This window comes from Nycticebus coucang, chromosome 19 (genome assembly GCF_027406575.1).
Source record: "Nycticebus coucang isolate mNycCou1 chromosome 19, mNycCou1.pri, whole genome shotgun sequence".
In the NCBI taxonomy this organism is placed as follows: domain Eukaryota; kingdom Metazoa; phylum Chordata; class Mammalia; order Primates; family Lorisidae; genus Nycticebus; species Nycticebus coucang.
The window spans coordinates 45,244,118-45,268,748 of record NC_069798.1 but is presented as its reverse complement, the minus strand read 5'-3'; the positions used below and the strand labels follow the sequence as shown (position 1 = coordinate 45,268,748).

Genomic DNA, 24,631 nt, shown 5'->3' with positions numbered 1-24,631 from the left:
GAGAGAGAGTAGTCTGGGTTTTGGCCTTGGGTTGCTAACACAGTCACCACAAAAGAGGGTGAAGAAATAAGTATTCCAAGTGTTGGCAGAGATGAATTCAGTTTTGAACTTGCTGAGATTGAGACACTGTGATGTGTCTAGGAGAGGAAGTAGCCAGTAGGCAATTGGGTACAAAGATAGGAGTTCAGCAGAGAGGTGAAGAGGGAGGCCATAGGTTTAGGATCCGCCAGCACGTAAGTGGTGGTTGGCAAAGGAGAGCATAGAGAGTGAGAAGGAAGAGAGCCAATGTAGGACTCAGGGGCACACACCAGTAGCTGAAGAAATAGGTAAAGAAGTGGCTTTCAAGTAAGAGATAGGAACTGAGGACTGACAGGATTTCATGAAGGAGTAGGTGTCAGTAGTGTCCACAACCAGAAGTCACATACAGTATTTATTGGGTTTGGACATTTGGAGGTCCCTTTTCTACAGCAGTTTGAGATAAAGATCGTACACGTTGGAATGATAGTTTGAATTTTGCCTTTACCTCTTTATTCTGTGACTTGGGCAAGCATTTTATGTTTGGATCATTGTTGTAAAGTGGTGGTTAGCCTTTTCAGTGGGTTTGGGTCTGTGGGGCCATGAGGCCCATAGGGAAGATCCAGAACACGGCCAGGTATTCATAGAGGGGAGGGCACAGGTCTTCTGCCCCTGCTTCAAACAAGGCAGCCAGGGAGCTTGATTTTTACCTGTTTTATATATTTGACTTTAATATAAGATTTCATTGGAAGTAACATAGTGCAGTATAAGAGATTTGAAATCTACTGGCCTGTAGGAGCCTTAAATACCTTCAGGCTTTGAAAGCTTTCTTAATTGCTGGAGTTGAAAGTTCCTATACTAGATAAAGATTGTAGCAGACGTTAACTTACTCATGGTTTTAGAATTTATTCAGAGGTCAACACTAGTGTCTGAGTTTATGTAATGATAACATTTTAACCTCATAAATAGAATGAAAATGAGGATAAAAAGTACTGTATATTTTGTTAAAAAACTTTTCATGTGTCTTTCCAGGTTCTGACTCAGAAGATCTTTTGGAAGAATTGCTCTGCTGTTTGATGCAGTTGATCACTGATATTCCACTCTTGTAAGTTCTGGCTAAGCCAGGATTTATTTTCTCTTCCTTGTACATTAAAGATAATAATCGATCATGACGAAGACTTTGTAAGTTCTGCTGCTGTACTTTCTTGTGCATCTTTTAAAAATTGTATGTCTATAAAGTTGTTTTCTTTCTCTTGCCTAATAATATTTAGACTCTATCCATCATCAAAACAAAAAGGTTACGATGTTAAAGGGAAAATAAACTTTTTTTTTTTCCCTTTTCTCAGGCGCCCGCCACAACGCCAGTCTATTTTTGGTTGCAGTTGTCATTGTTGTTTTAGCTGGCTGGAGCTGGGTTCATACCCACCAGCCTCGGTGTATATGGCTGGCTCCCTACCCACTGAGCTATGGGTCCCTCCTGGAAAATAAACTCTTAATTAAGCATATAGTAGCATAGAATTAGATCGATCTATGTAATAAGAGAACTTACAGATCTCTGATACAAAAGTTTACAAAAGAAGCAATTTAAATTTTGTTTATATGTGGTAGACATGGCTAGTTGATCACCAGTATTTGTTTTCCCTTTCTTTTTGGTTTCCTTATTTTATTACTGGCCTCTTGTGGAGAAATGTCTTTTTCCAGCCTTTCTTAAAGGAAGGTGTGGTCCTTGAGATACAGGAGAAGGTCCTACATGAGATTTTTGGGAAGGCTCTTCAAAGGGAACTGACTCCGCTAGGAGGCATATCTTTTCATTCTTGACAGTCCCTTTTCCTGGAATGTGGACAGAGTCTTTTGAGTTGCATATTCATCTTGGCATCAGGAACCAATGAGACTCACAGAAAATTCTGCTTTGACATCATTGAGCTACTGAACCAAAGTCAACAATACTCACCCCCCTTCCTCACCCAGACTGCTCATGGGACAAAAATAGAACCTTATTTGTTTACACTACTATAACTGGGCTTCTGTCACTGCAGCTCTTTGCAATTCCATGTGATGCAGAATGTTTTTCTTATTTGTTACTTTTAATGCAATGATTCTCAATCTTTTTAAAAAAAATTGTCTCCTTGAAAAGCCTTGTTAGACAGTTCTTTCATACTTGCCTCTCTCCTGTAATGAAATTTAAATGCCCTTGACACACTGAATATCTGTTGCTGATCCTTTGGAGGGTAAAGGCCCTATGTCTACAACATTTTTTTTTATCCCTGAAGAACTAGTTTTCACCCCAATGTATATTTTAAAGGAATTATTTTTGAAAAACAGAAATAGATTTAAGGTTTATCATTACAGAATCTCAGTCTACATGGGGATGTGGTTAGAAATGTGCTTTTTGACAGCTATTTGTAAGAAAATGGGCTCAACTTCTGTTGTACATGAGCGCAGCATCCAGAATTTTAATGAGATTTAGAAGTGAGAACCACCAGTCCCTGTTATGATTTGGCCTACTGGTGTGCAGCCTTGAAGGTAGGGCTGTGACAAGTGAGGAGTCAATCAGATAGGGAAGGGGACGTCAGCAGGGGACAATTTCCCATTCGAGCTGAAGTCTTGTGATGGATACAGCTCATCATCCTTTCTCCCCTTCTTTTCTCCCCTTCTTTTCTAATGGAACTCCAATATTGTTTGGGGGTGGCACTGTGTGCCCAGCTTAGTTTTTAGACACCTTGGCAGCTAGAGGTGGCCACATAACATAGTTTGGGTTAAGTATACATAAGCAGAAGCCATGAACTTGCAGGGCATGCCCCCTTCAGTCTTTTGCTCATTGTTCTCTTCTTTCTGGAATGTGGGGGCAGTGCTTGGGCCATCTTGAAATTATCATGAGTGCCACTTGCAAAGAAAAATGTCCCAGGAACCTGAGATATTGATGATAATTGTGAAACCATTACACTCACCCTTCATCCCATATCTTTAGATTTCTTTTTTTATGTGGGAAGAAGTAAACACCTATCTTGGTTAAGCCCCTATAGTTAGGATTTTTTTAACATATGGTCAGAAGAGGGAGGGTGGGAACATGTATAACGTGTATTGGTTATAATGTTGTACTGTATGTGAGGTGCTTCATCCATGTTGCTGATTTAATATTCAAAATAGCACCACCGCTAATTATATTTTTTCATTACCAAATACCAACAATTTAGTATATATATATTCTAAATGAGTATGTTCTTTTATTTTGCCTTTTATTAATAATATGTTGTGGTGACATTAAGGGGGATGGAAGTAGGCCAGGAACACAAGGAATAGAACAGCCATTTAAACACTCTTAAGGAGCAAGCAGATAGTGTAACACAGCAAACATTTCAGTGTTTTAATGTGTTTATACCTTTTAAATTAACTGAAAATGCACAGCCAGCCAGGTGTCTTATATTATGTACACTTGGCTTTAACCAGCTGCTGAAACAATTTCTTATGATTTAATGTTCTTGGAACTCCATCCTACAAGAAGGTTTGTCTTGGTTACAGTTTCCACGTGAAACCAAACTACTCTCTAAATGTTTCATCTACTCTAACCATAGTGCAGCGTAATAGATCAGCTTATAATGTAAGAAGGAATATGAATATATGAGAAGGGAGGGAGTACTATAAACATTTCACACCTAACATTGTTAATTCAGCCTTTGTTGAATTTGTGGGTGAATAACAAGAGGACTCTAATTTTAATGGCCACTGAGGGTAGTTCAACACTAGCTTAAATGTTTCTTATGAGACTTTGTTAAATCATTAATATGTTTTTCTTTCTTTTTTAAAACTTATTTTTATAGGTTTAGAGGGTACAAGTGCAGCTTTGTTATGTGGATATATTTTGCAGGGGCGAAGTCTGGGCTTTTAGTGTCCCTGTCATCCAAATAGTGTACATTGTGCCTAATGTGGAATTTTTTACCCCTCCCTCTCCTCCTCCCTCCCCCCTTTGGAATCGCCAGTGTCTGTTATTCCACGCCGTATGCCCAGGCATATCCATTGTTTATTTCCCACTTGCGAGTGAGAACGTGAGGTATTTGATTTTCTGTTTCTGAGAGCCATAGAAGGAACATGTGTAGGTAGGCCAGAGTTAGAAGCCCAGTTTGGAATTTGTGACACTGTGTGGGTTCTTGCAGTGTTACTGGTAAGTGTCTTCTGTGAATCAACCCGGTGCCAGAGTTGAGATGGGGCCAAAGGACCATAGCAGCAGAAGCAGTGATATGTTGCATAGACTCAATACTTATATTTTGGGGACTGCTTGTGGTGCTGTTTTATTATAAAATAGAAATTATTTTGAGGTCTCAAACTAGATTTATTTCCTTGTCTTTTTATCTGTTTTTTTGTTGCTACTGTTTTTTGGCACAGGTAGCTATTTATGAAGCATATGATATATATATTGTTAGCTGTATTTGATGATGTCAATGTCAAGTACAGACCGCAACCCTTCTCTCCAGTGCTGCCAGTCTGGAAAGGTCCATGTTAGGTCTGCTCAGAGTAGGTCTTTCTAACTGGCCCCTTAACCTGATATACAACTTCTTTCCCTAAGATCCATTTATGTGTTCTGCCTTATGCCCTGTGAACTCATTGACAACTAGAATTATCTTTTTTTTGAGACAGAGTCTCACTTTATTGTCCTCAGTAGAGTGCTGTGATGTCACAGCTCACAGCAACCTCCAACTCCTGGGCTTAGGCGATTCTCTTGCCTCAGCCTCCCAAGTACAGGCACCTGCCACAGTGCCCAGCTATTTTTTTGTTGCAGTTTTGCTGGGGCTAGGTTTGAACCCGCCACCCTTGTTATATCCGGCCGGTGCCCTACCCACTGAGCCACAGGTGCCGCCCTGATAACTGGAACTGTTTAATTTTTAGCCTGGCCCTGACTTATAGATTTTTTTCAATTATAATTAAATCTAAAAAAACCCTGTTCTAGTTTTTTCATAAGTTATAGATCAGGGAGATGAGATTTTCATAATTGATCGCCTTTATTCCCCTTTTTAGGGAGTGTGTATCTATTTGTGTAATGTGACTTACTCTACTTGTTGTGTCCGGGGAGTATTTGATGTTACTTGTTAAGATCCACCTCACTCCTTGTGCTTCAGCTTCTCTGGTGTCCTTGCTCATGAGGAACATGCCAGCTACCCTGTCTCCAGGGCCTTTGCCCTTCCTCCTCCTGCAGCCACTGTCTCCCTTCAGATGCTTGCTTGGCTCCCATCCTGACACCCTCCACACTTTCTGCTCTGGGGTCTATTTCTTAGAAATGGCTACTCTGCCTACCTTAAAATAGCTCCTCTCTCATTCTTTGTCCTTTGATCACGCTTTTTTTTTTGTCTTACTGCTTTTCACTACTTTTCATATTTATCTGTTAGCTCTCTTGCTCATATTTCTCCAATAAAATTAGAATGGCAGCTCCCTGTAAACAGGGGCTCTTCTTGTGCCAGCACTTGGTGTTCTCACTGCTGTATCTCTGGTATTCAGGTTAGCCTGGCACATGGTGGAATCTCAGAAAAAAAATATCCTTACTAAGTAAATTAGTAGAAGTATACTCTGTTCAGTGTGTTTATTTTATTTATTTTTTATTTTTTTGAGACAGAGCCTTACTCGGTCACCCTGGGTAGAGACACCCTGGAGTCACAGCTCACAGCAACCTCAAACTTTAGTGATCCTCTTGCCTCAGCCTCCTGAGTAGCTGGAACTATAGGCACCTGCCATAAGGCCCAGCTGTTTTAGAGACAGGGTCTCACTCTTGAGCTCTCATGAGCTCAGGCAATCCACCCGCCTTGGCCTCTCAGAGTGCTAGGATTACAGGCGTGAGCCACCGTGCCCTGTTTAGTGTGTTTGAAGCATTTTGTTTTTCAACATCTAGTGTGTACAGAAACAGGATTGTGCTAAGGCAGATTCCATTGCAAATGTAGTGGTTCAGAGCTCTTTGTAGTTGGCACATTATAACTACTGGGTGTTTTACTGACATTGGTAGTAGAAAGAGGCTGCTAGAAGCTGAAATACAGAGAAATAATACCTGACAACTTTTCTTTTCTTTTTTTTTAAGAGACAGGATCTCACTCCGTCACTGGAATGCAATGGCATGATCATGCCTCACTGTGACCTCTAATTCCTGGCCTTAAGTGATTTTCTCATCTCAGCCTCCTTAGTAGCTAAGACTACAGGTGCCTGCCACAACACCTGGCTAATATTTTAATTTTTTTGTAGAGACAGGGTCTTACTTTGTTGCTTAGGCTGGTCTTGAACTGGCCTCCAGCTGTCCTCCTGCCTTGGCCTCCCAAAGTGCTGGGACTACAGGCATGAGCCACTAATTAATAGTAGATTAAATGGTTATGAATGCTGAGTAGTCTGGGCCATTTAGTTTAGGGACAATTTGCTTTGTATCTTGGTTCCTAGATTATAATATAGGATAATAATTTATATATTTCTTACATATATAAATTCATAGTATAATGATTTCTTCTTAATTAAATTCATCCTCTAGGCTTGGCGCCCGTAACTCAGTGGGTAGGACACTGGCCACATACACTGGAGCTGGCAGGTTTGAATCCAGCCCAGGCCTGCCAAACAATAATGACAACTCTAACCAAAAAATAGCCGGGTGTTGTGGCAGATGCCTGTAGTCCCAACTACTTGGGAGGCTGAGGCAAGAGAATCATTTAAGCCTAAGAGTTTGAGGTTGCTGTAAGCTGTGATGCCAAGGATACTCTACTGAGGGTGACATAGTGAGACTCTGTCTCAAAAAAAAAAAAAAATTCATCCTCTAAAATGTGGTCCCCAAGCCCCAGGCTGCGGACCAATACTGGTCCATGGCCTATTAGGAGGAACTGTGCCACACAGCCAGAGGTGAGTGGCAGGTGAACTTCATCTGTGTTTGTACCCATTCCCCCTTTCTCACATCACAGCCTATATGTATATACTGGACAAAGAAAGGCCTGGCTTAGAGGTGGATAGGTAGAGAGAAAGGTAGCCCAGTGAGTGGAACAGTTGATAAATGACACGGTCATTTGGAGCTATAGTGATTGGCAGTGGTTGGATCATCGAAGAGGGAGAAAGGCCCTAGATAGGGAGGTCTTAGGTGTGAATAATATGTTTGGAGAATCACAAATGCATTAGTTTGAGACAAATAGGGACTTTGTGGAAGATGAGGGATAGACAAACTATGTTGTTTGAGAGAAGGAAGACTTAAATGTTAAGGACTGGACTAAAGATTGGATTATGTTTAGGGTTCTGTTTATTAAGATATAAAAGGATATAATTTTTAGAGCCATTTCTTTAAAATCCATTTTGGAAATATTTGGAAAGATGAAACTAAGAATTATATATATAAATTCAATTTATTCAAAGGGTTTGAGATGTAATGACAGAATATAAAATACGCATTTATTCAACCCATGGACTAATGGTACTGGTTTAGATGTTACATTGTGGAAAATTTGAATATTGACAACATTTGGTGCTACCAGTGAGTAGGCAGTTCAAGAGCCTGAAGAGTCATAAATGGCTTCTTGATGAAGTTTCCAAGTGGTTGGAAGAGAGTGAAGATGGGAGAGACCCTGGTTGGCAGTGAAGGGCCTGTTAGGCCCTGCGTGTTGATGCTGAGTTTGCTAAATCAAGACTCAACCAGGGAGGATGTGGGAGTAGAGTGTACAAAAGCAAGGTAGCATTTAAGTTTTAGGTGCTATAAGGTAACTGTCTACTACAGATTTCCAGATGAATTAGGCATTTAAGATATTACAGACATTGAATTAAAGATGATAGAATTTTCAGGTATCAAGACAATGTAATGTATTAAGCTCACAATAGCTTAAAAATTGATGTCTGGTGCCTGAGGGGTTGAAGTCCCAGTTAAAAACATTTTTTAATGTGTAAGCTATTTTATTACCTTATTTATTGAAGAGATCTCACCAAAATATATTCAGTAGCACAAATGATGCTGCTTTTAAAAGATATGTGTTTATACATGCTTAACTGATAATTGTGTGGAAGCACAGGATATATTATTATATAGCAGAAAAATATTCTCTAATCCTGGATCCAGAAGATATACCTTGCATCCTTGTTTTGCCACTATCCAGCAGTGCCACTCCAGGCCTTGGTTTTCTCATTTTAAAAATGGGATTAACAGATCAGAGATTGTCACTTAAAAAGGACATTTAAAGACCTGTAGTTCCGTTTTTTAATGTTTAGATATGGAAATTGAATGGCATAGTCATTGAAGAATCTCACATAGCTATTGAAGGAACAGCTAGGCAAGCTGGTAGTTAATATCCATCAAGTCCTTAATTGCAATAGAGGGGCCAGCAGCTGAGAGGGAGCATTTCTTCTGGAATGAGATCTGTCTAGTGCAGTGGTTCTCTACCTTCCTGATGCTGCAGTGTATTTTCATTGTTAAAAAGGGGTTGCAACTCACAGGTTGAGAACTGCTGGTCTAGTGCTTTCACTAGCTATTGTAGTGCAGCATTGCCTTGAGGACCAAAATAATGCCCTGGAAAATGCTTTTATAAAATTTACAATGCTGTATAAGGTGTGTTGTCTTCCTGTATATACTTACAGTATACATATACTGTATACTCAAGATTAACTGTGAATTTATTTGCTTCTGACATAATTTTCATATTTTAAACTTCTCGGTAAAAAGGAGTAGCACTTGGTCATTAACAAGTATAGTGGTCTGAAGATGCAGGATGTCTGAAATGTAACAGAACAAGGTTAAATAATCTCTGTGAGAACTGAAACAAGTTTCTGTTGTGTCCAGCTGCTGGGAGGGGTTTCTCTGGCTGTTTCCAAGAACTGTTCTAGTTTGGCATTAGATGTGAAAGATTAACAGCAACAAGAGCGGAGTCCTGAATTCCGACTGTCATTTTGACCATATATACAGGCAAATTTCCCTGCACATTAGGGGCTACTTAAATGTCATATAATCTTTGGATTTTAAAACTGGGATTAAGCTTATATATACTAGCCCTTCTATTTTATATATGATGTCACTAAAGTAGAGAGAAAGAAAGAGACTTTCCTAAATTCAGGTCACTGGTTATTAGCTCAGCCCGGAAATAATCTTTGCCTTCAAAGAATTTTTTTTTTGTTTTGTTTTTTTTGGCCAGGGCTGGGTTTGAACCCGCCACCTCTGGCATATGGGACCGGCGCCCTACTCCTTGAGCCACAGGCGCCACCCTCCTTCAAAGAATTTTTACCAGTAAAATAAATCAAGATTGTTATGGATGGCACCTGTAGCTCAAAGGAGTAGGGGGTCCCCCCATATGCCGGAGATGGTGGGTTCAAACCCAGCCCTGGCCAAAAACTGTAAAAAAAAAAAAAAAAAATCAAGATTGTTATTGAATACTTTTGTTAATTTCTTTTGCTGTTTTTAAGTAATGTATAGGAAAATATGAATGAGATGATTTGACATTAGTAACTAATTTTTAAAAGGAATTGTCTCCCCAAAATTGCTTTTTTCGTTTTAATTTTTTTCGGTTACATAACATTTCTTCACAAAGTAATTTCAGACATAATCTAAATTTATATTACATTTGGATATTTTCTACTAGTCATTGATGCTAAGTTTTATTTTAAGGTAAATACATTGTATGCACCTGGTTTTTTTTTTATGCATGTGGTTTTGGGGAAAAAAATTACTTAGCACAGAGGGCCTAAATGTTAGTCTGTTTTGTGTTGCTATAAAGGAATAGTTTAAGACTGGGTAATTTATAAAGAAAAGGGATCCATTCGGCCCATGCTTCTATAGATTGTACAAAAAGCATCACACCCGCATCTGCTTCTGGGGAAGTCTTCTGGGAGTTTCTAATTAAAGAGGAAGGTGAAGGGGGAGCAGGCTTGTCACATGACAAGAGAAAGAGGGAGAGAAAGGGAGGAGGTGTCAGTCTCTTTTAAATGACCAGCTCTACAGGGAACTCACTCACTGTCCTGGGGAGGACGCCAAGTCATTCTTGAGGGGTCTTCCCCCATGACCCAAACATCTCCTGCTTTGCCCCAGCTTCAACACTGGGGATCACTATTTTTTTTTTTTTCTTCTTTTTGAGACAGAGTCTTGCTGTATCTCCCTCAGTAGAGTGCCGAGGCGTCACAGCAACCTCAAACTCTTGGGCTTAAGCGATTCTCTTGCCTCAGCCTCCCAAGTAGCTGGGATTACAGGTGCCCGCCATAATGCCCGGCTATTTTTTTGTTGTAATTGTCGTTGTTTGGTAGGCCTGGCTGGGTTTGAACCTCCCAGCTCTGGTATATGTGGCTGGTGCCCTAACTGCTGAGCTACAGGCGTTGAGCCGAGGGGGATCATGTTTTAACATGAGATTTAGAGGGGCCAAACATCCAAACTGTATCAGCTTATAATGTAAACAAATGTTCTTACTCCCATCACTTTTTATACCTTTTCTCTCCAGAGATAGCTGTTTTTAATTCTTAGCTGTTCTGATGGTTAACATAAACTTTTATCTTTTATATTTCTAAGTAATGTACCACTATTTTGAAAAAAGTTAATAGACTTTAAGAGTAGTTTTCGGTTCACTACAAAATTGAGCAGAAAGTACAGACTTCTTGTGTATCCCCCATGCCCAAAGGCATCTAGCCTCCCATACTATCAACATCCCCCCGGGGTGGTGCGTTGGCACATCATCATTCAGTCTCTAATTTTGGGCCCCCTCTTGGTGTTGTATATTCTATGGGTTTTGACAAATGTGTAATGAAATGTATGCACTGTTAAAGTGTCATACAGAGTAGTTTCACTGCCTTAGAAATCCCCTGTGCTCCACCCGTTCATTCTTCCCCCTCTCAGAACCCTTGACAACCAGCATTCTTTGTACTGTCTCCATAATTTTGCGTTTTGTAGTCATGTAGAATGTCATGTAGTTCGAATCAAATAATATGTATTCTTTTCTGATTGGCTTCTTTCAATTAGGGATAGACATTTAAGATTCCTCCATATGTTTTCATGGCTTGATAGCTCATTTCTTTTTAGTGCTCAAAATTATTTCATTGTCTGGATATACCACAGTTTATCCATTCACCCACAGAAGGACATCTTGGTTGTTTCCAAGTTTGGGCAATTACGAATGAAGCTGCTGAAAGCATTTGTGTTAGAGTGTTTGTGTGGACGTAAGTTCTCAGTTCCTTTGGGTAAATACCAAGAAGTGCAGTTGCTGGATTATATGGTTAAAGTATGTTTAATTTTCTTATAAATTACCAATGTGGCTGTACTATTTTGCATTTCCACCAGCAATCAATGAGAATCCTATTGCCCCACATCCTTGCCAGCATTTAGTGGTGTTAATTTTTTGAATTTTGACATTTAGATAAGTGTGTCGTGCACTCTAATAACATGGGCTATTGAGTATCTCTTCATATTTGATTAGATGTCTGTTGTAGACTTTGGCCCCCCAAATTTTAAAATTGGGTTGCAATCCTGCCTCATCCTCTCCAAGTGCTGGGATTATAAGGGTGAGCCACTGTGCTTGTTGAATTTTAAGACTTCTTTGTATATTTTGGATAAGTCTGTTATCAGATATGTCTTTTGCAAAATTTTCTTCCATTCCCTGACTTTTTCATTTTTATGAGAGTATCTTTTGCAGATTAGAAAATTTTAATTTTAACGAGGCCCATGCTATCAGTTCTTTCTTTGGTGAATTATGCCTTTGGTGTCGTATCTAAAATATCATTGCCATACTCGAGATAATTTGAGTTTTCATATGTGTCATCTTCCAGAAGTTTTATAATTTTGCATTTTATATTTAGGTCTGTGATCCTTTTTGAGTTAGTTTTTGTGAAGGGTGTAAGGTCTGTTTCTAGATTCATTTTTTTTTTGCATGTGGATGTCTAGTTTTTCCAGCACCATTTGTTTCTACATTGTATTGCTTTTGCTACTTTATCAAAGATCAATGAACTGTTTGTGGGTCTGTTTTGGGGGACTGTGTTCCGTTCCATTGATTTGTCAATTCTTTTGCCAATATCGCCCTATCTTGGTTACTGTAGCTTTATCTATCCTAGTGTCTTGAAGTTGGGTAATACCAGTCCTCTTAGTTTGTACTTCTCTTTCAGCTTTGTATTGACGCTCTGGCCTTTTACACTTCCATATAAACTTTAGATCTAACTTGTTGATACCCACAAAATAACTTTCTGGGATTTTGACTGGGATTGCATTGAATCTGTTAATCACAATGGGAAGAATCTTGGCAATGTTGAGTCTTGCCATCCATGAACATGGAATATCTTTTCATTTATTTAGATCTTTAGTTTCTTACATCAGAGTTTTATAGTTTTCCTCATACAGATACTGTACATATTTTGTTAGATTTATCCCTAAGTATTTCACTTTTTGTGTGCTAAAATGTAAATGTATTTTTATTCATTAAAGTATGTATTGATGTCTGCTCAGATGATTCTCTGTCTACTTGCACATTTCCCCTTGCTGTATCTTTAAATACACTATATTTAAATGATCATTTTAGGTTTTTCTGTGTAATATGCTTTTTTTGTTTGTTTAACTATAGGTAGTAACTTAAATAGTACTAAAAACCTTTTAAAAAATTAGACCCACCCAGTCTATTTAGGCATGGGGAGAGTTTAAGTAAATTACTGGAAGCTATCAATTATTTGGGCAGCAAACTTTGCTAAGGAATGAGAGTCACCTTCAACTATGAAAATCCACTCTAATGGCACCAGATGTAAAAAAAAAAAAAAAGTCATTTTTAAAATTAAGTGTGTGTGGGGGGGAAGAGGTTGGGGGATTTTTGTGCTCCCATTTAATGGGCACAATCAGGGGATATATGGCACACCTCATGGTAGTGGGACACAACTACAACAGGGACTATACCTGATGAATGCAAAACATTGTGATCTACTTCTTTGTACCTTCTAATTAACCTGAAATTAATGAAGTGTATTAGGGTATAATTTACCTTTAGCAAAATTCATGTTTTTGATTGTTCAGTTCTATGCATTTTGACAGATGGCATGCAGTTGTGTATGTGCGCTGAAATCATGGTCCAGAACAATTCAAACATATCTCCCTTCCTCGCAAATTTACTCCTTTTCTTTGTAGTCGGTCTCTTTCCCAATTCCCAGTCCCTGGCAACCACTACTGTATTTTCTTTCCTATGGTGTTGCCTAGTAGGATTGTTGGGTTGTATGAGGAGGGATGCTCCTCATACAGATATGGTACTGTAGTCAGTGGAGGCTCAAAGGGTGCAGAGGTAGGAGGGCGAATGATGAGAAATTACTTAATGGGCATAATATATGTCATTCCAATGATGCTGGACTGAAAGCCCTGGCTCCACCATTGTACAGTGGATCCCTGTAACAAAATTGTACCCCATAAATTTATACAAACAATGAACCCTTCCCCCCAAACCTTAATAAACTGTTTTCTTTCTTTTTTTTTTTTTTTTGTAGAGACAGAGTCTCACTTTATGGCCCTCGGTAGAGTGCCGTGGCCTCACACAGCTCACAGCAACCTCCAATTCCTGGGCTTAAGTGATTCTCTTGCCTCAGCCTCCCGAGTAGCTGGGACTACAGGCACCTGCCACAACGCCCGGCTATTTTTTGGTTGCAGTTTGGCCGGGGCCGGGTTTGAACCCGCCACCCTCGGTATATGGGGCCGTTGCCTTACCGACTGAGCCACAGGCGCCGCCCAATAAACTGTTTTCTAATGTGCTTTACCATTTGGGGTTTCCCTTAGCAATGTGAGATTGTTCTGGTTGCTCTGCATTCTTGCCAATATTTCATATTGTCAGAGTTTTTTTTTTTTTTTCAGTTTTAGCAATTCTAGCAGGTGTTACTTCTACATTAAGTTGACAGTATTTACAGTCTCTTCTGTTCTTTGTAGGGTTGTCTTAAAAGTTGAAATTTGTTAAATAGTATTTGTATCATTGGGAATAATAATTTTGTGTAATCCCAAGTCAAGAAGTATAGTATGTAAAAAAAAAAATTGGGGGGGAGCATTTCTTAGTATTTTTTGTGTTGTTTCCCTTTATTTTAGACTCACTTTTAAAAATAAAGCTTTATTGAGATTGCATTCACATGCCACAGAATTCACTCTTTTGAGTTATATACTTAATTGATTTTAGTATATGCGCAAAATTCTGCAACCATCACTACTATCTGATTCTAGAACATTTTCACCAACGCAAGAAAACCCATGCCCATTAGCATTTCCTCTCCATTTTCAGCCCCTGGCAACCACTGATCTGCTCTGTGTTTCTGTGGGATTTGCCTATTTTGGGCATTGCATATAAATGGTATCATATCATATGTAGCCTTATGTGTTTGGGTTTTTTTACTTCGTATGTTTTTCACAGCTCATCCTACTGTAGCATGGATCAGCGCCTTGTTCCTTTTTATTATTTTAGCCTTGTTTTTAAAAGCCGTACACCTAGTCTTGTGAATGCCTTCATCACAGCCCTCGGTCCTTCTGCTTCAGTATAGACTGGTTGCTTTCTAAGCCTGTCAGGTAGCTGTGTCATCTGGGATTTTGCTTCACTCTTTCTTGGGTTTCTTCCACTGTTTCTTGGATAATTTTTTAAAGCCTTTTGTTTTATTCCCTTGTTTTTTTTTTTTTTTTTTTTTGTAGAGACAGAGTCTCACTGTATCGCCCTTGGTAGAGTGCCGTGGCGTCACACGGCTCACAGCAACCTCCAGCTCTTGGGCTTATGTGATTCTCTTGCCTCAGCCTCCTGAGCAGCTGGGACTACAGGCGCCCGCCACAATGCCCGGCTGTTTTTTTGTTGCAGTTCGGCCGGGGCTGGTTTTGAACCCACCACCCTCGGTATATGGGGCCGGCGCCCTACTCACTGAGCCACAGGCGCCACCCTATTCCCTTGTTTTTTATGGAGCACATCTTCATGTAGTTTTCTAAGAAAGTATTAGTCTTTGCCTGTCTGTATTTGTGTTTGAATAGAGGCTGGGTATAAATGTCTGATTGAGAATCATTCCTTAGAGCTTTGAAGACATTCCTTTATTTTCTTCTAACATTATCAGTATTATTAAAGGTAATCCTGACCTCTGATTATCATTGCCTTATAAGTTTTTTCCCTCTTTTTCCTCTGAGGAAGATTTTAGAATCTTAGTTATATCTTTAGAATTTTGAAATATGATGTGTTTGGGTGTGGGGGAGATTTTTTCTTTTACAGATTGCTTATTCAGTTTTCAAATCTATGTTCTTCACTTGTGGGGAGTTTTTCTGTGTTATTTGTTCATTTCTTTTTCCTTTTTTTATCTTTCTAATATTTATGTTCAAGTCAAATGTCAGACTTTTGAGATTTATCTCAACTTTTTATATCTCATCTCTCTTACCTCAACTTTTTGTATCTTAAATTTTTAAAAAATTTGTTAGGAGTTTGATTTTTATCTTTTAAAAAATTTTTATTTATTTCAATAGCTTTAGGGGATACAGTGTTTTTTGTTACAAAGGTATGTCTTTTAATTAAAGGTAGGTTTTTTGTTTTTGCAGTTTTTGGCTGGGGCTGGGTTTGAACCCGGCACCTTTGGCATATGGGGCCAGCGTCCTGCTCCTTTGAGCTACAGGCGCAGCTTATTAAACGTAGGTTTTTAAGAAAACATTCATTATCCGGTACTATCACAATACAAATGAACTTAAGAAGAACAGCTCAGGTATTCAGTGAAATATTGAGAGGTGAACTGAAATTTTTTTTAATCATATTCAGAAAATCTTGTGTTTGCTTGCTTGTTGAGTCTTTGCCAGTTGAATCTTTTCTGCTTTGGTGATTAACTTTTCAGTGCTTCTTTTCTTTTCCTGAGGCTGATTAAGTTCGGCTGGTCTATCAACCCAATCTTTTGCCAGTACCTTTGAGAAAGGATCTCAATTTTCCAGCAGTGTTTCTTTTTAATTTCCGTATGTGCACTTATTACTGCTTGAGCATCCTCAGGTGTTTTAAATCTAGCATGGCATTCCGTATCTCCTTCTAGCAAATCAACATAAACAACTTCTGAGAAGGCCGCCAAAGTAACCCGGAAACTGCCCGATAGAGGCTCAGTGCTAACCATCTTCACAGTCACTCCACTCACAAATTGCGGTCCCATTGTATTTGTATTAACTTTCTCCTGGGGTGGGGGTTGGGGGGACACTCTTCATTGTTGTTTTTTTCCTCGTCTTTTGTTCCAGAATTAGGAGGTACTCCACCACTGTTTCCATTTCTGACTCTGATTTTATTTGGGATATTGTTTTTTTCAAAGAAGCCATGCTAGCTTTTTGCGGTGCTAAACACTCTTTTTTTCAAATCCATTCATTCTTCGACAGTACTCTCAATGGTATAACCTCTTCTCCCATTTTATGTCTCTCTTTATGTTTTTTCTTCTTTTGTTTTTAAGAGAGAGCTATCTTTTATGTCTCTAGTATCCTTTTTCTCTTCAGTAAAGACTTCTAAATCTCTGTTTTCTGTAGAAACTTTTGAAGCTTCTTTTTGAATGGTGTCTTTCTGGGCCATTTGCTTTACTTTTGATCTGGGAGTTAGGGCTTCTGCATCTTGAGAGCTGTTTCTCTTCCTCTTCCCTGTTCTGACCTTGGGTAAGCTAGATACTTCAACTCTTTCTCTTTTTTTCTTTTTCTTGGAGGGTTGCTTTGGGGGCTCAGTAGTTCCTACTTGAAAGCTCTCAGATGTGGTTCTCGATCTTTTCATTTTACAGACACTCACATTGCTTGAGTCGATATTTAACTCTCTCACCTGGACATTGTTTTCTTTCTTCATTCGGCCTTTTTTCTTCTTTTTCTTTCTTTTCTTCAGCTGCTCTTAAGGAAGAAATGGGTTTATTTTTTACTGTTTTCGGAAATTCGCCAGGTTTTCTCGGTGCTTCTTCTGATGGGTTGTTAAGAAACTCAATAGTTTTTGCTGCTTGTTCTTTTGTTTCATATTCCACAAAGGCAAATCCGTTTGGATCTCCAGTACACTTACAATGTGGTATACTTATGTAAACAACATTGCCACATTTCCCAAATACTCTTTCAATCCAGCTGTGATTAACATTTTTAGGAAGTAACTCCACATACACTGTCCAGTCATCCTCATCCTGTGGTCTTTCACCCGGGGGCTTTTTCCTTCTGATTCTGCCCTACAACAGTTGAACTTTTCAAAGCTCTGGCTATTAACTTCCTATCAGTAGTTCTTTTTTTCATTTGGTTGAAGAACATCAGAAGTGATATATCAACATATTCATCTCTAGATTTTTCTATCTGCTCTCGAAGAAATCAGTCCTTGTGAAGATTTGCATCCCCAAACCAGAAGTCTACTTGCTTTGCAATATCTGCAAGCACCTGTTTAACTCGAGATCTTTTCTTTTTTTCTACTTCCTTTTTCTTTTCAGTGCTTTCTTCTTCCATTGCCTTTTCTTGGTTTCCATTTTCAGTTTCCATTCTTGGTTCAATGCCCAATATATGAGGTAAAGTACTGCATCTTCCAGCCCTTCCCATCTCCTGATCCTTATAGTCGTGGTTCCTTCTGCGTCCTTATTTTTATCTTTTGACCTACCTTATTAAAATTTCTGTGCTAAAATGTTTGATTTATTTTCAAATGGGTAATATGCATGCATGGGGGAAAAATCACACAAATAAAAGAGCATACAGTGAAAAGTCAGTTTCCTTCTCACTTTAGATTCTTAGTTCCTAATCTTCCATTTCAGTAATGGTACCCTACAAGATAGACTATTTTTTTTTTTACCTTTAAAAAAATTTTTTTGAGACAGAGTCTTGCTCTGTCACCTGAAGTAGAGTGCAGTTGCGTCTTTGTAGCTCACAGCAGCCTCAAACATCTGGGCTCACATGATCCTCCTGCCTTAGCCTCCTGAGTAGCTGGGACTACAGGCATGTGCCGCCACACCTCATTGATTAATTTTTGTAGAGATGGACTGTTGGTGTTGTCTAGGTTGGTTTTGAACTCCTGGCCACCCAAAATGCTAAGATTACAGTTAAGCACGAAGCACTGTGCCTGAACTGTCTTTGATTATTTTTTTGTAGCTATGTATGAGTTACATGAATATATCATAATTTATTTAATGCTCAAACATTCATGTACATAAATTCACTGTATAAATATGTATAGATATAGACAGTATATATATCTGAAAGTTGTCATTAATTATACGCATTTTTAATTTTGGTAAAGATGTGATGAATATTAAAAATAAAATTTTTATTTTTAAAAAATCCATAACTTGTAATAAGAAAATGCATTACAGAATCATGATTTTCCAATTTAACTTAAAAATATTTTAAAGATACAGGCAAGATTCTTAAAAGATTTTTGTATAACTATAATTGGTATAATCTCTTTAGGGGATAATTTTTTAATATTTTCTGTAATTATTACAGTTTTAGAATTTCTGCTTTAGCATTATTTATCCATTTTATCAATCTGTCTATGTATTTGTTTTCTTAAGGATGTTTTTAGAAGCTCTTTTTTATGTTGAACTTTTACTTATTTCAAGATCTCTGGTTGTATTTTCAACACTTGATGCATTTTTACATCAACAGCATAGGAAAAAAAACAGTATAGTATTGGATTTTGGCAAAATGTAAAAACATGAAATGGATATTTGAGTTTCTATGGTCTACCCCCTTGGTTTTTACGTATGTTGAAATTAAAAGATAAGGGGGTTGATAGAGGCAACGAGTGGCAGTTCTGAGACTAGAATCCAGATTTCTTAGCTCTTAACCTCTAAGCACTCTTTTCTAGTGTTAAGACTTTTATCAAATGGGGAGTACACATATTATCATGTCTTTGATTTGTTAACTTAAAACTAGCCGTCATGCTAACACACTGTTATTGACGGTGTTGGTAATATATACCTTGTTTTAGCCTTCCTTCAAATTTGACATCCATTATCTCCGTGCTGGCATGATATTGGTATTTCTAAAGTTCAGTGTCAATCCATTCAACTTGTCAGTTGTTTTTGTTATACGTATGTTCCATTTACAGTACCATCCGGCTTCCTACCCAACAGTAAGTTAAAAGGACGATGTTTTCTTCATCTGTATTCATTGAATTTGCGCTTAGCCAACACTAATGCCCATTTCATGAAGGCTTTGTCTTTATCCAAGTGTTCCACTCTGCTCCAGAAGAGTATTGCAAGGCCATGGAGCCTGTCTTTTTTTCTTCACATGAAATTAATAATTTGCTCCAACAGTAGTTTGTTCTAGGACATTTCCAGACCAGATGGTGGAAAGTTCTTGGGGATGATATGGCAGCCAAAGCAATATTTTGGCTTTTTAAAGTTGACTTTGTTTTGGTGATTGTGTAATGAAAGTCTTCTGAAGATTATGCAAGGACATTAAAACAAGAAAGATGTGTTGGTTTAAAACATTTTTCATCTTTTAAAAACCACCACACTCAGCATGGTAGAATTTTGGTTTCTTCCAAGTATTGGCCTCTCCGGTTCTTTTCCCTGATAATTTGGCACTTAAGATAGCTCAATTAATGTATTTTAAATTTTCTCTTCACAAGAATTTAATACTGCTTTGAATTCCTTTTTCTGAGTATTGTAGAAAGTTATAGCAGGAAATGACATTAGAGATCATCTCACTCAATGTACTTACTTACAGATAAGAAAACTGAGACCCAGAGAAGTTACTCATTGAATGAACAGACTGAGTTGATAGAGAACTAAGAAGCAGATCTTAACTTGCCTACTTTTGAATCAGTGACTCCTACAGCATACCGTAATTTTGGTGACTAAGATTTGGGTGACCTTGATTTTTGTTTGCTCTTATTTCAATATGTCATCAGATTTTAATTGATCAAAATTCAGTTTTTAAAATTTATGGTGGCCTCTTTGCCTACCTTCCCTGGCCGTGGAGGCCCGTTTGCTGTCTGTGGTGAACGTATCTTGCTCCATATGCCTGTACCTTGCTCTTATTCTGTAAACCTACCTTTCTCTTCCTCAGCAAACTTTGTTCCAGGCTTGCCTGGGAAAAAAATTTATGACAATTTTCTATTTTGAGTTCTTGATTAATTTAGTTTTTTTTTTTTTTAAGAGACTGTGTCACTTTAGCGCCCTCAGTAGAGTGCTGTGGTGTCACACAGCCCACAGCAACCTCCAACTCCTGGGCTTAGGTGATTCTCTTGCCTCAGCCTCCTGAGTAGCTGGGATTACAGGCGCCTGCCACAACGCCTGGCTATTTTTTGTTGTAGTTTGGCCGGGGCCGGGTTTGAACTTGCCACCCTTGGTAAATGGGGATGGCGCCCTACCCTCTGAGCCAGAGGCACTGCCCTGATTAATTAGTTTTTGAATAGATGATACATTTATATTGTTAGTAATCTCAACACATAAAGGTGTAAGTGAACCACCTCCCTTCTCATTCTTGTGTCCCACTTTGCCAGTCCTCCCCTTTGCTTCCATAAGTAACCATTATTCTTAATTTGTTACACATTCTTCTTAACATTTTTTACATATATACAGACAACCCCCAACTTAATGATGCAAGTTAAGACTTTTTGCCTTTACAATGGTGTGAAAGTGATAAGCATTTGGTAGGAACTTCAAGTACCTATGTAGCCATTCTGTTTTTTACTTTCTGTGCAGTATTCAATAAATTACATAAGTATTCAATTTTTTTTATAAAATAGGCATTGTGTTAGATGATTTTGCCAAACTATAGGCTAATGTAAGCATTTAAGCATCTTTAAAGTAGGCTAGGCTAAGCTATAATGTCCATAAGGTTAGATGTATTTAAGTGAATTTTTGACTTGTGGTATTTTAAACATATGAAGGGCTTACTGGTATGTAGCCTCATCGTAAGTCAAGGAGCATCTATATATTTAGTTTTGAATATAGTGTCTTATCCTGTTTTCACCCAAAAGGTAGGAAGTTCTAAATCATATTTTGAACTTTGCTCTTTTTCAAGCTAAGTCCATCCTGGAAGTCATTTTACACAAGCACTGAGAGAGCTTTCTAATTTTTGTTTTTAAATAATGACTTTATTGAGATATATTTCAAATACCAAAGAATGCGCCCTTTAAAAGTATACAATTCAGCGTTTTTGAGTACACTCGCAAAGTTGTGAAACCAGTATCACTGTCTAATTCCAGAACCTTTTATCACTCCAGAGAGAAACTCCATACCATTAGCAGTCCTCCTCCCTGTCCCTCCCCCTGCCAACCACTAGTCTGCTTTCTGTCTTACGGATTTGCTTTTCTGGACTTATTATATAAATGAAATTGTGCAATATGTGGCTTCCTTTACTTCTTATAATGTGTTTGAGGTTGATGGTGTTGCAGCATTTACCAGTACTTCATTCCTTTTCATCACTGGAAAGTATTCCCTTGTATCCGTATGTCGCATTTTGTTTGTCCATTCATCCGTTGGTGGACATTGGGGTGTTCCTATGCTTTGGCCATAAAGAATAATGCTGCGATGAGCACTCATATCCAAGGTTTTGTGTGGACGCATGTTCTGAGTTCTTTTGGGGTATATGGAGTATCTAGGAGTGGAATTACTAGGTGACATGGTTTAGCATTTTGAGTTAAAAGCCAAACTTTAGCATTTTGTTTAAAAGCCAGACTTTTCTAAAGTGGCTTCACCATTTTACATACCTACCAGCTGTGTATGAGAGTATCAGTTTGTCCATTTTTGTACTCATTCTTTTTTTTTTTTTTTTTTTATTGTTGGGGATTCATTGAGGGTACAATAAGCCAGTTACACTGATTGCAATTGTTAGGTAAAGTCCCTCTTGCAATCATGTCTTGCCCCCATAAAGTGTGACACACACTAAGGCCCCACCCTCCTCCCTCCATCCCTCTTTCTGCTTCCCCCCCCCATAAACTTAATTGTCATTAATTGTCCTCATATCAAGATTGAGTACATAGGATTCATGCTTCTCCATTTTTGTGATGCTTTGCTAAGAATAATGTCTTCCACTTCCATCCAGGTTAATACGAAGGATGTAAAGTCTCCATTTTTTTAAATAGCTGAATAGTATTCCATGGTATACATATACCACAGCTTGTTAATCCATTCCTGGGTTGGTGGGCATTTAGGCTGTTTCCACATTTTGGCAATGGTAAATTGAGCTGCCATAAACAGTCTAGTACAAGTGTCCTTATGATAAAAGGATTTTTTTCCTTCTGGGTAGATGCCCAGTAATGGGATTGCAGGATTGAATGGGAGGTCTAGGTTGAGTGCTTTGAGGTTTCTCCATACTTCCTTTTGTACTCATTCTTAATAGCCAGCAATGTTCTGTTATAGGTCAATAGCAAAATGTGTTTACCCACACCCCTATTGATAGAGATTGGGGCTAACTTTTTTTGGTCATATTTTTTGCTCATCTTTGTATTGGAGCTTCTACTGTATCTATTTCTAAGACCCCTTTTGTATTAGAAAGATTAACCCTTGTGACATGAATTTAAAGTATGTATTTTTTTAGTTTGCCTTTGCCTTGTTTGCTTATAGTGTATATACATATTTTTTCTTTTCTCTTTTTTTTTTGAGACAGAATCTTGCTCTGTTGTGGAGGCTAGAGTGCTATGGCCTCAGCGCAGTTCACAGCAACCTCAAACTCTGTAGCTCAAGCCATTCTCTTGCCTCAGCCTCCAGAGTAGCTGGGACTACAGGTGCTATAACATCTGGCTAATTTTTTGTTTTTTGTTTTTAGTAGATATGGGGTCTCATTCTTGCTCAGGCTGGTCTCAAACTCCTGAGCTCAAGCAGCCCTCCTGCCCCAGCCTCCCAGAGTGCTGGGATTGCAGGCGTGAGCCACCATGTCCAGTCAGCTTATAGTATATTTTTGTTTATGAAATGATGAACAATTTGGATTTATCAATCTTTCATAGTTTTTAGGCATTAGGAGCTATAAACTGACTCCTTACCTTTTTACCTCATCTCTTACTACTCTCCGTCTCGCACATCCTGCTCTAGCCTCCCTGGCCTTTGCTCCTCCTTACATACGAGGCATGTTCTTACCTTAGGGTAAGATGCATGGGCTGGTCCCTCTCCCTGGAAGACTCTTCCCTTGTTCCCATACTTTCTTTAAGTCTTTGCTCAAACGTCAACTTCTTGTAGAGGACATTTTATTTAAAATTGTAGCATACCTGTGACAGATTGTTAGTAGCGCCCTCCCCCCCCCAATTTGTTATCATCTTTTTTATTATTCAAGTTCAGCTGGGCAGTGGCTGTCGGATGTACCAGAAGTGGTATAACTTTTATATCATTTCAAAAGACATGGCCTGGCATGGTGAGAGGATCACTTGAGGCCAGGAGGTTGTGACCAACCCAGGCAATATAGCAAGACTTTGTCTCTATAAAAAAGTAAAACAGAAATTGTCCAGGCATCATGGCATGCACTTGATGTAGTTAGTAGTTAGGTAATAGTAGTAGTAGTTAGATCTAATTACTTGGGAGGCTGAGGTGGGAGGATCACTTGAACCTAAGAGTTTGAGGCTGCTGTGAGCTGTGATTGTGCCAGTGCACTCTAGCCTGGATTACAGAATGAGATTTTTGTCTCAACAACAACAACAACAAAAAATAAAATAAAGGAAAGAAAGAGAAGACAAGACTTGCCTTGGATTGCATTTTTCTCACTTTGCTGTGCGGGAAATTATGACAACTGGAGCAAACTTTGAATCACAGGCAAAGGGTAACAAGAGTTTCCTGCCCAGGGTGTGCCTTTGATGATGTTACCAAGGAGAGCCTGCTGGATTGGGATTGTTATGTAGCAGAGAAATGAACTTTGGTTTTGTTTTAAACACTTTTAATTTTGAACTGGTCACAGCAGCTTAGCCTGTTGCTTACCCTTTACCCCAACCTGACCTTCTTGTTTCTCCCTTTGTTCCTTATTTTGTTCATAGCACTATGTAACATATTTGCTGTGCTACACTTTCTGGTCTGCTCTTGCAAGCCAACATGAGAAGCGAGAGTTCCTCTTGTGACCTGGTGCGAGGAGGGAAGAGTTGACCTGAGTAGCCAGAGAAAGTCTGGCTACTTAGGTCAGTCAGAAAGACAGGGAGAGGCAAAGAAAGGCAGGAGACGAGAGATAGGATAGCGTTGTGACCTGGTGCGAGGAGGGAGAGTTAACCAGAGACGAGAGATAAGATGGCGTTGGGAGGACTGACACAGCTGATGGCTGCAGCCAGCATCTGAACCATGGAAACAGCTTTATTTATACAGTGTCTTAACAAGGTTGCATGAATCTTAACACACCGGGTAGAGATCACCCTTAAAGAGGAAAAACTGTACTTGCCTTTAACAAGGAAAGTATGCATGCTCTACGTGACTCTGGCAGGTGAAAAGAATGTTGTTAAAGGAGGAGAAGTGGTTGGGGGTCGCTCCCAGAGTGTTTCCCAGGCTGTGGTGGCCCTGCCACACACAGCCCACTCCCCACAGTCTGTCCTTCTAGAAAATAAGCCCACTGAGACTAAACTAATAGTAAATGGAAATACTCAATAAATGCATGGACTGTGAATGGTTGAAAAACCTCTCAGTCATACTATAAAGGGGTTCTTCCATTTCTCCCCAAGAATATTACAAAAAAAAATTTTTTTTGAGACAGAGTCTCACTCTGTTGCCCTCTGTAGAGTGCTATGGCGTCACAGCTAACAGCAACCTCAGGCTCTTGGGCTCAAGTGATTCTCTTGCTTCAGCCTCCCAAGTA

General features: G+C 38.9%; 1 protein-coding gene and 1 pseudogene across 2 annotated transcripts in view; one reads left to right on the top strand and one right to left on the bottom strand.

Annotated features, from left to right (window-relative positions):
• DYM (dymeclin) overlaps positions 1-24,631 on the top strand; it is a 449,579-nt gene that overhangs the window by 87,619 nt on the left and 337,329 nt on the right. For both annotated transcript variants that reach the window (XM_053571937.1, XM_053571938.1), the window contains exon 6: positions 1,048-1,120. In XM_053571937.1, coding sequence (XP_053427912.1) covers positions 1,048-1,120 — 73 coding nt within the window. The remainder of the gene's footprint in view (positions 1-1,047; positions 1,121-24,631) is intronic.
• On the bottom strand, positions 15,688-17,404 carry LOC128572039 (la-related protein 7-like; annotated as a pseudogene).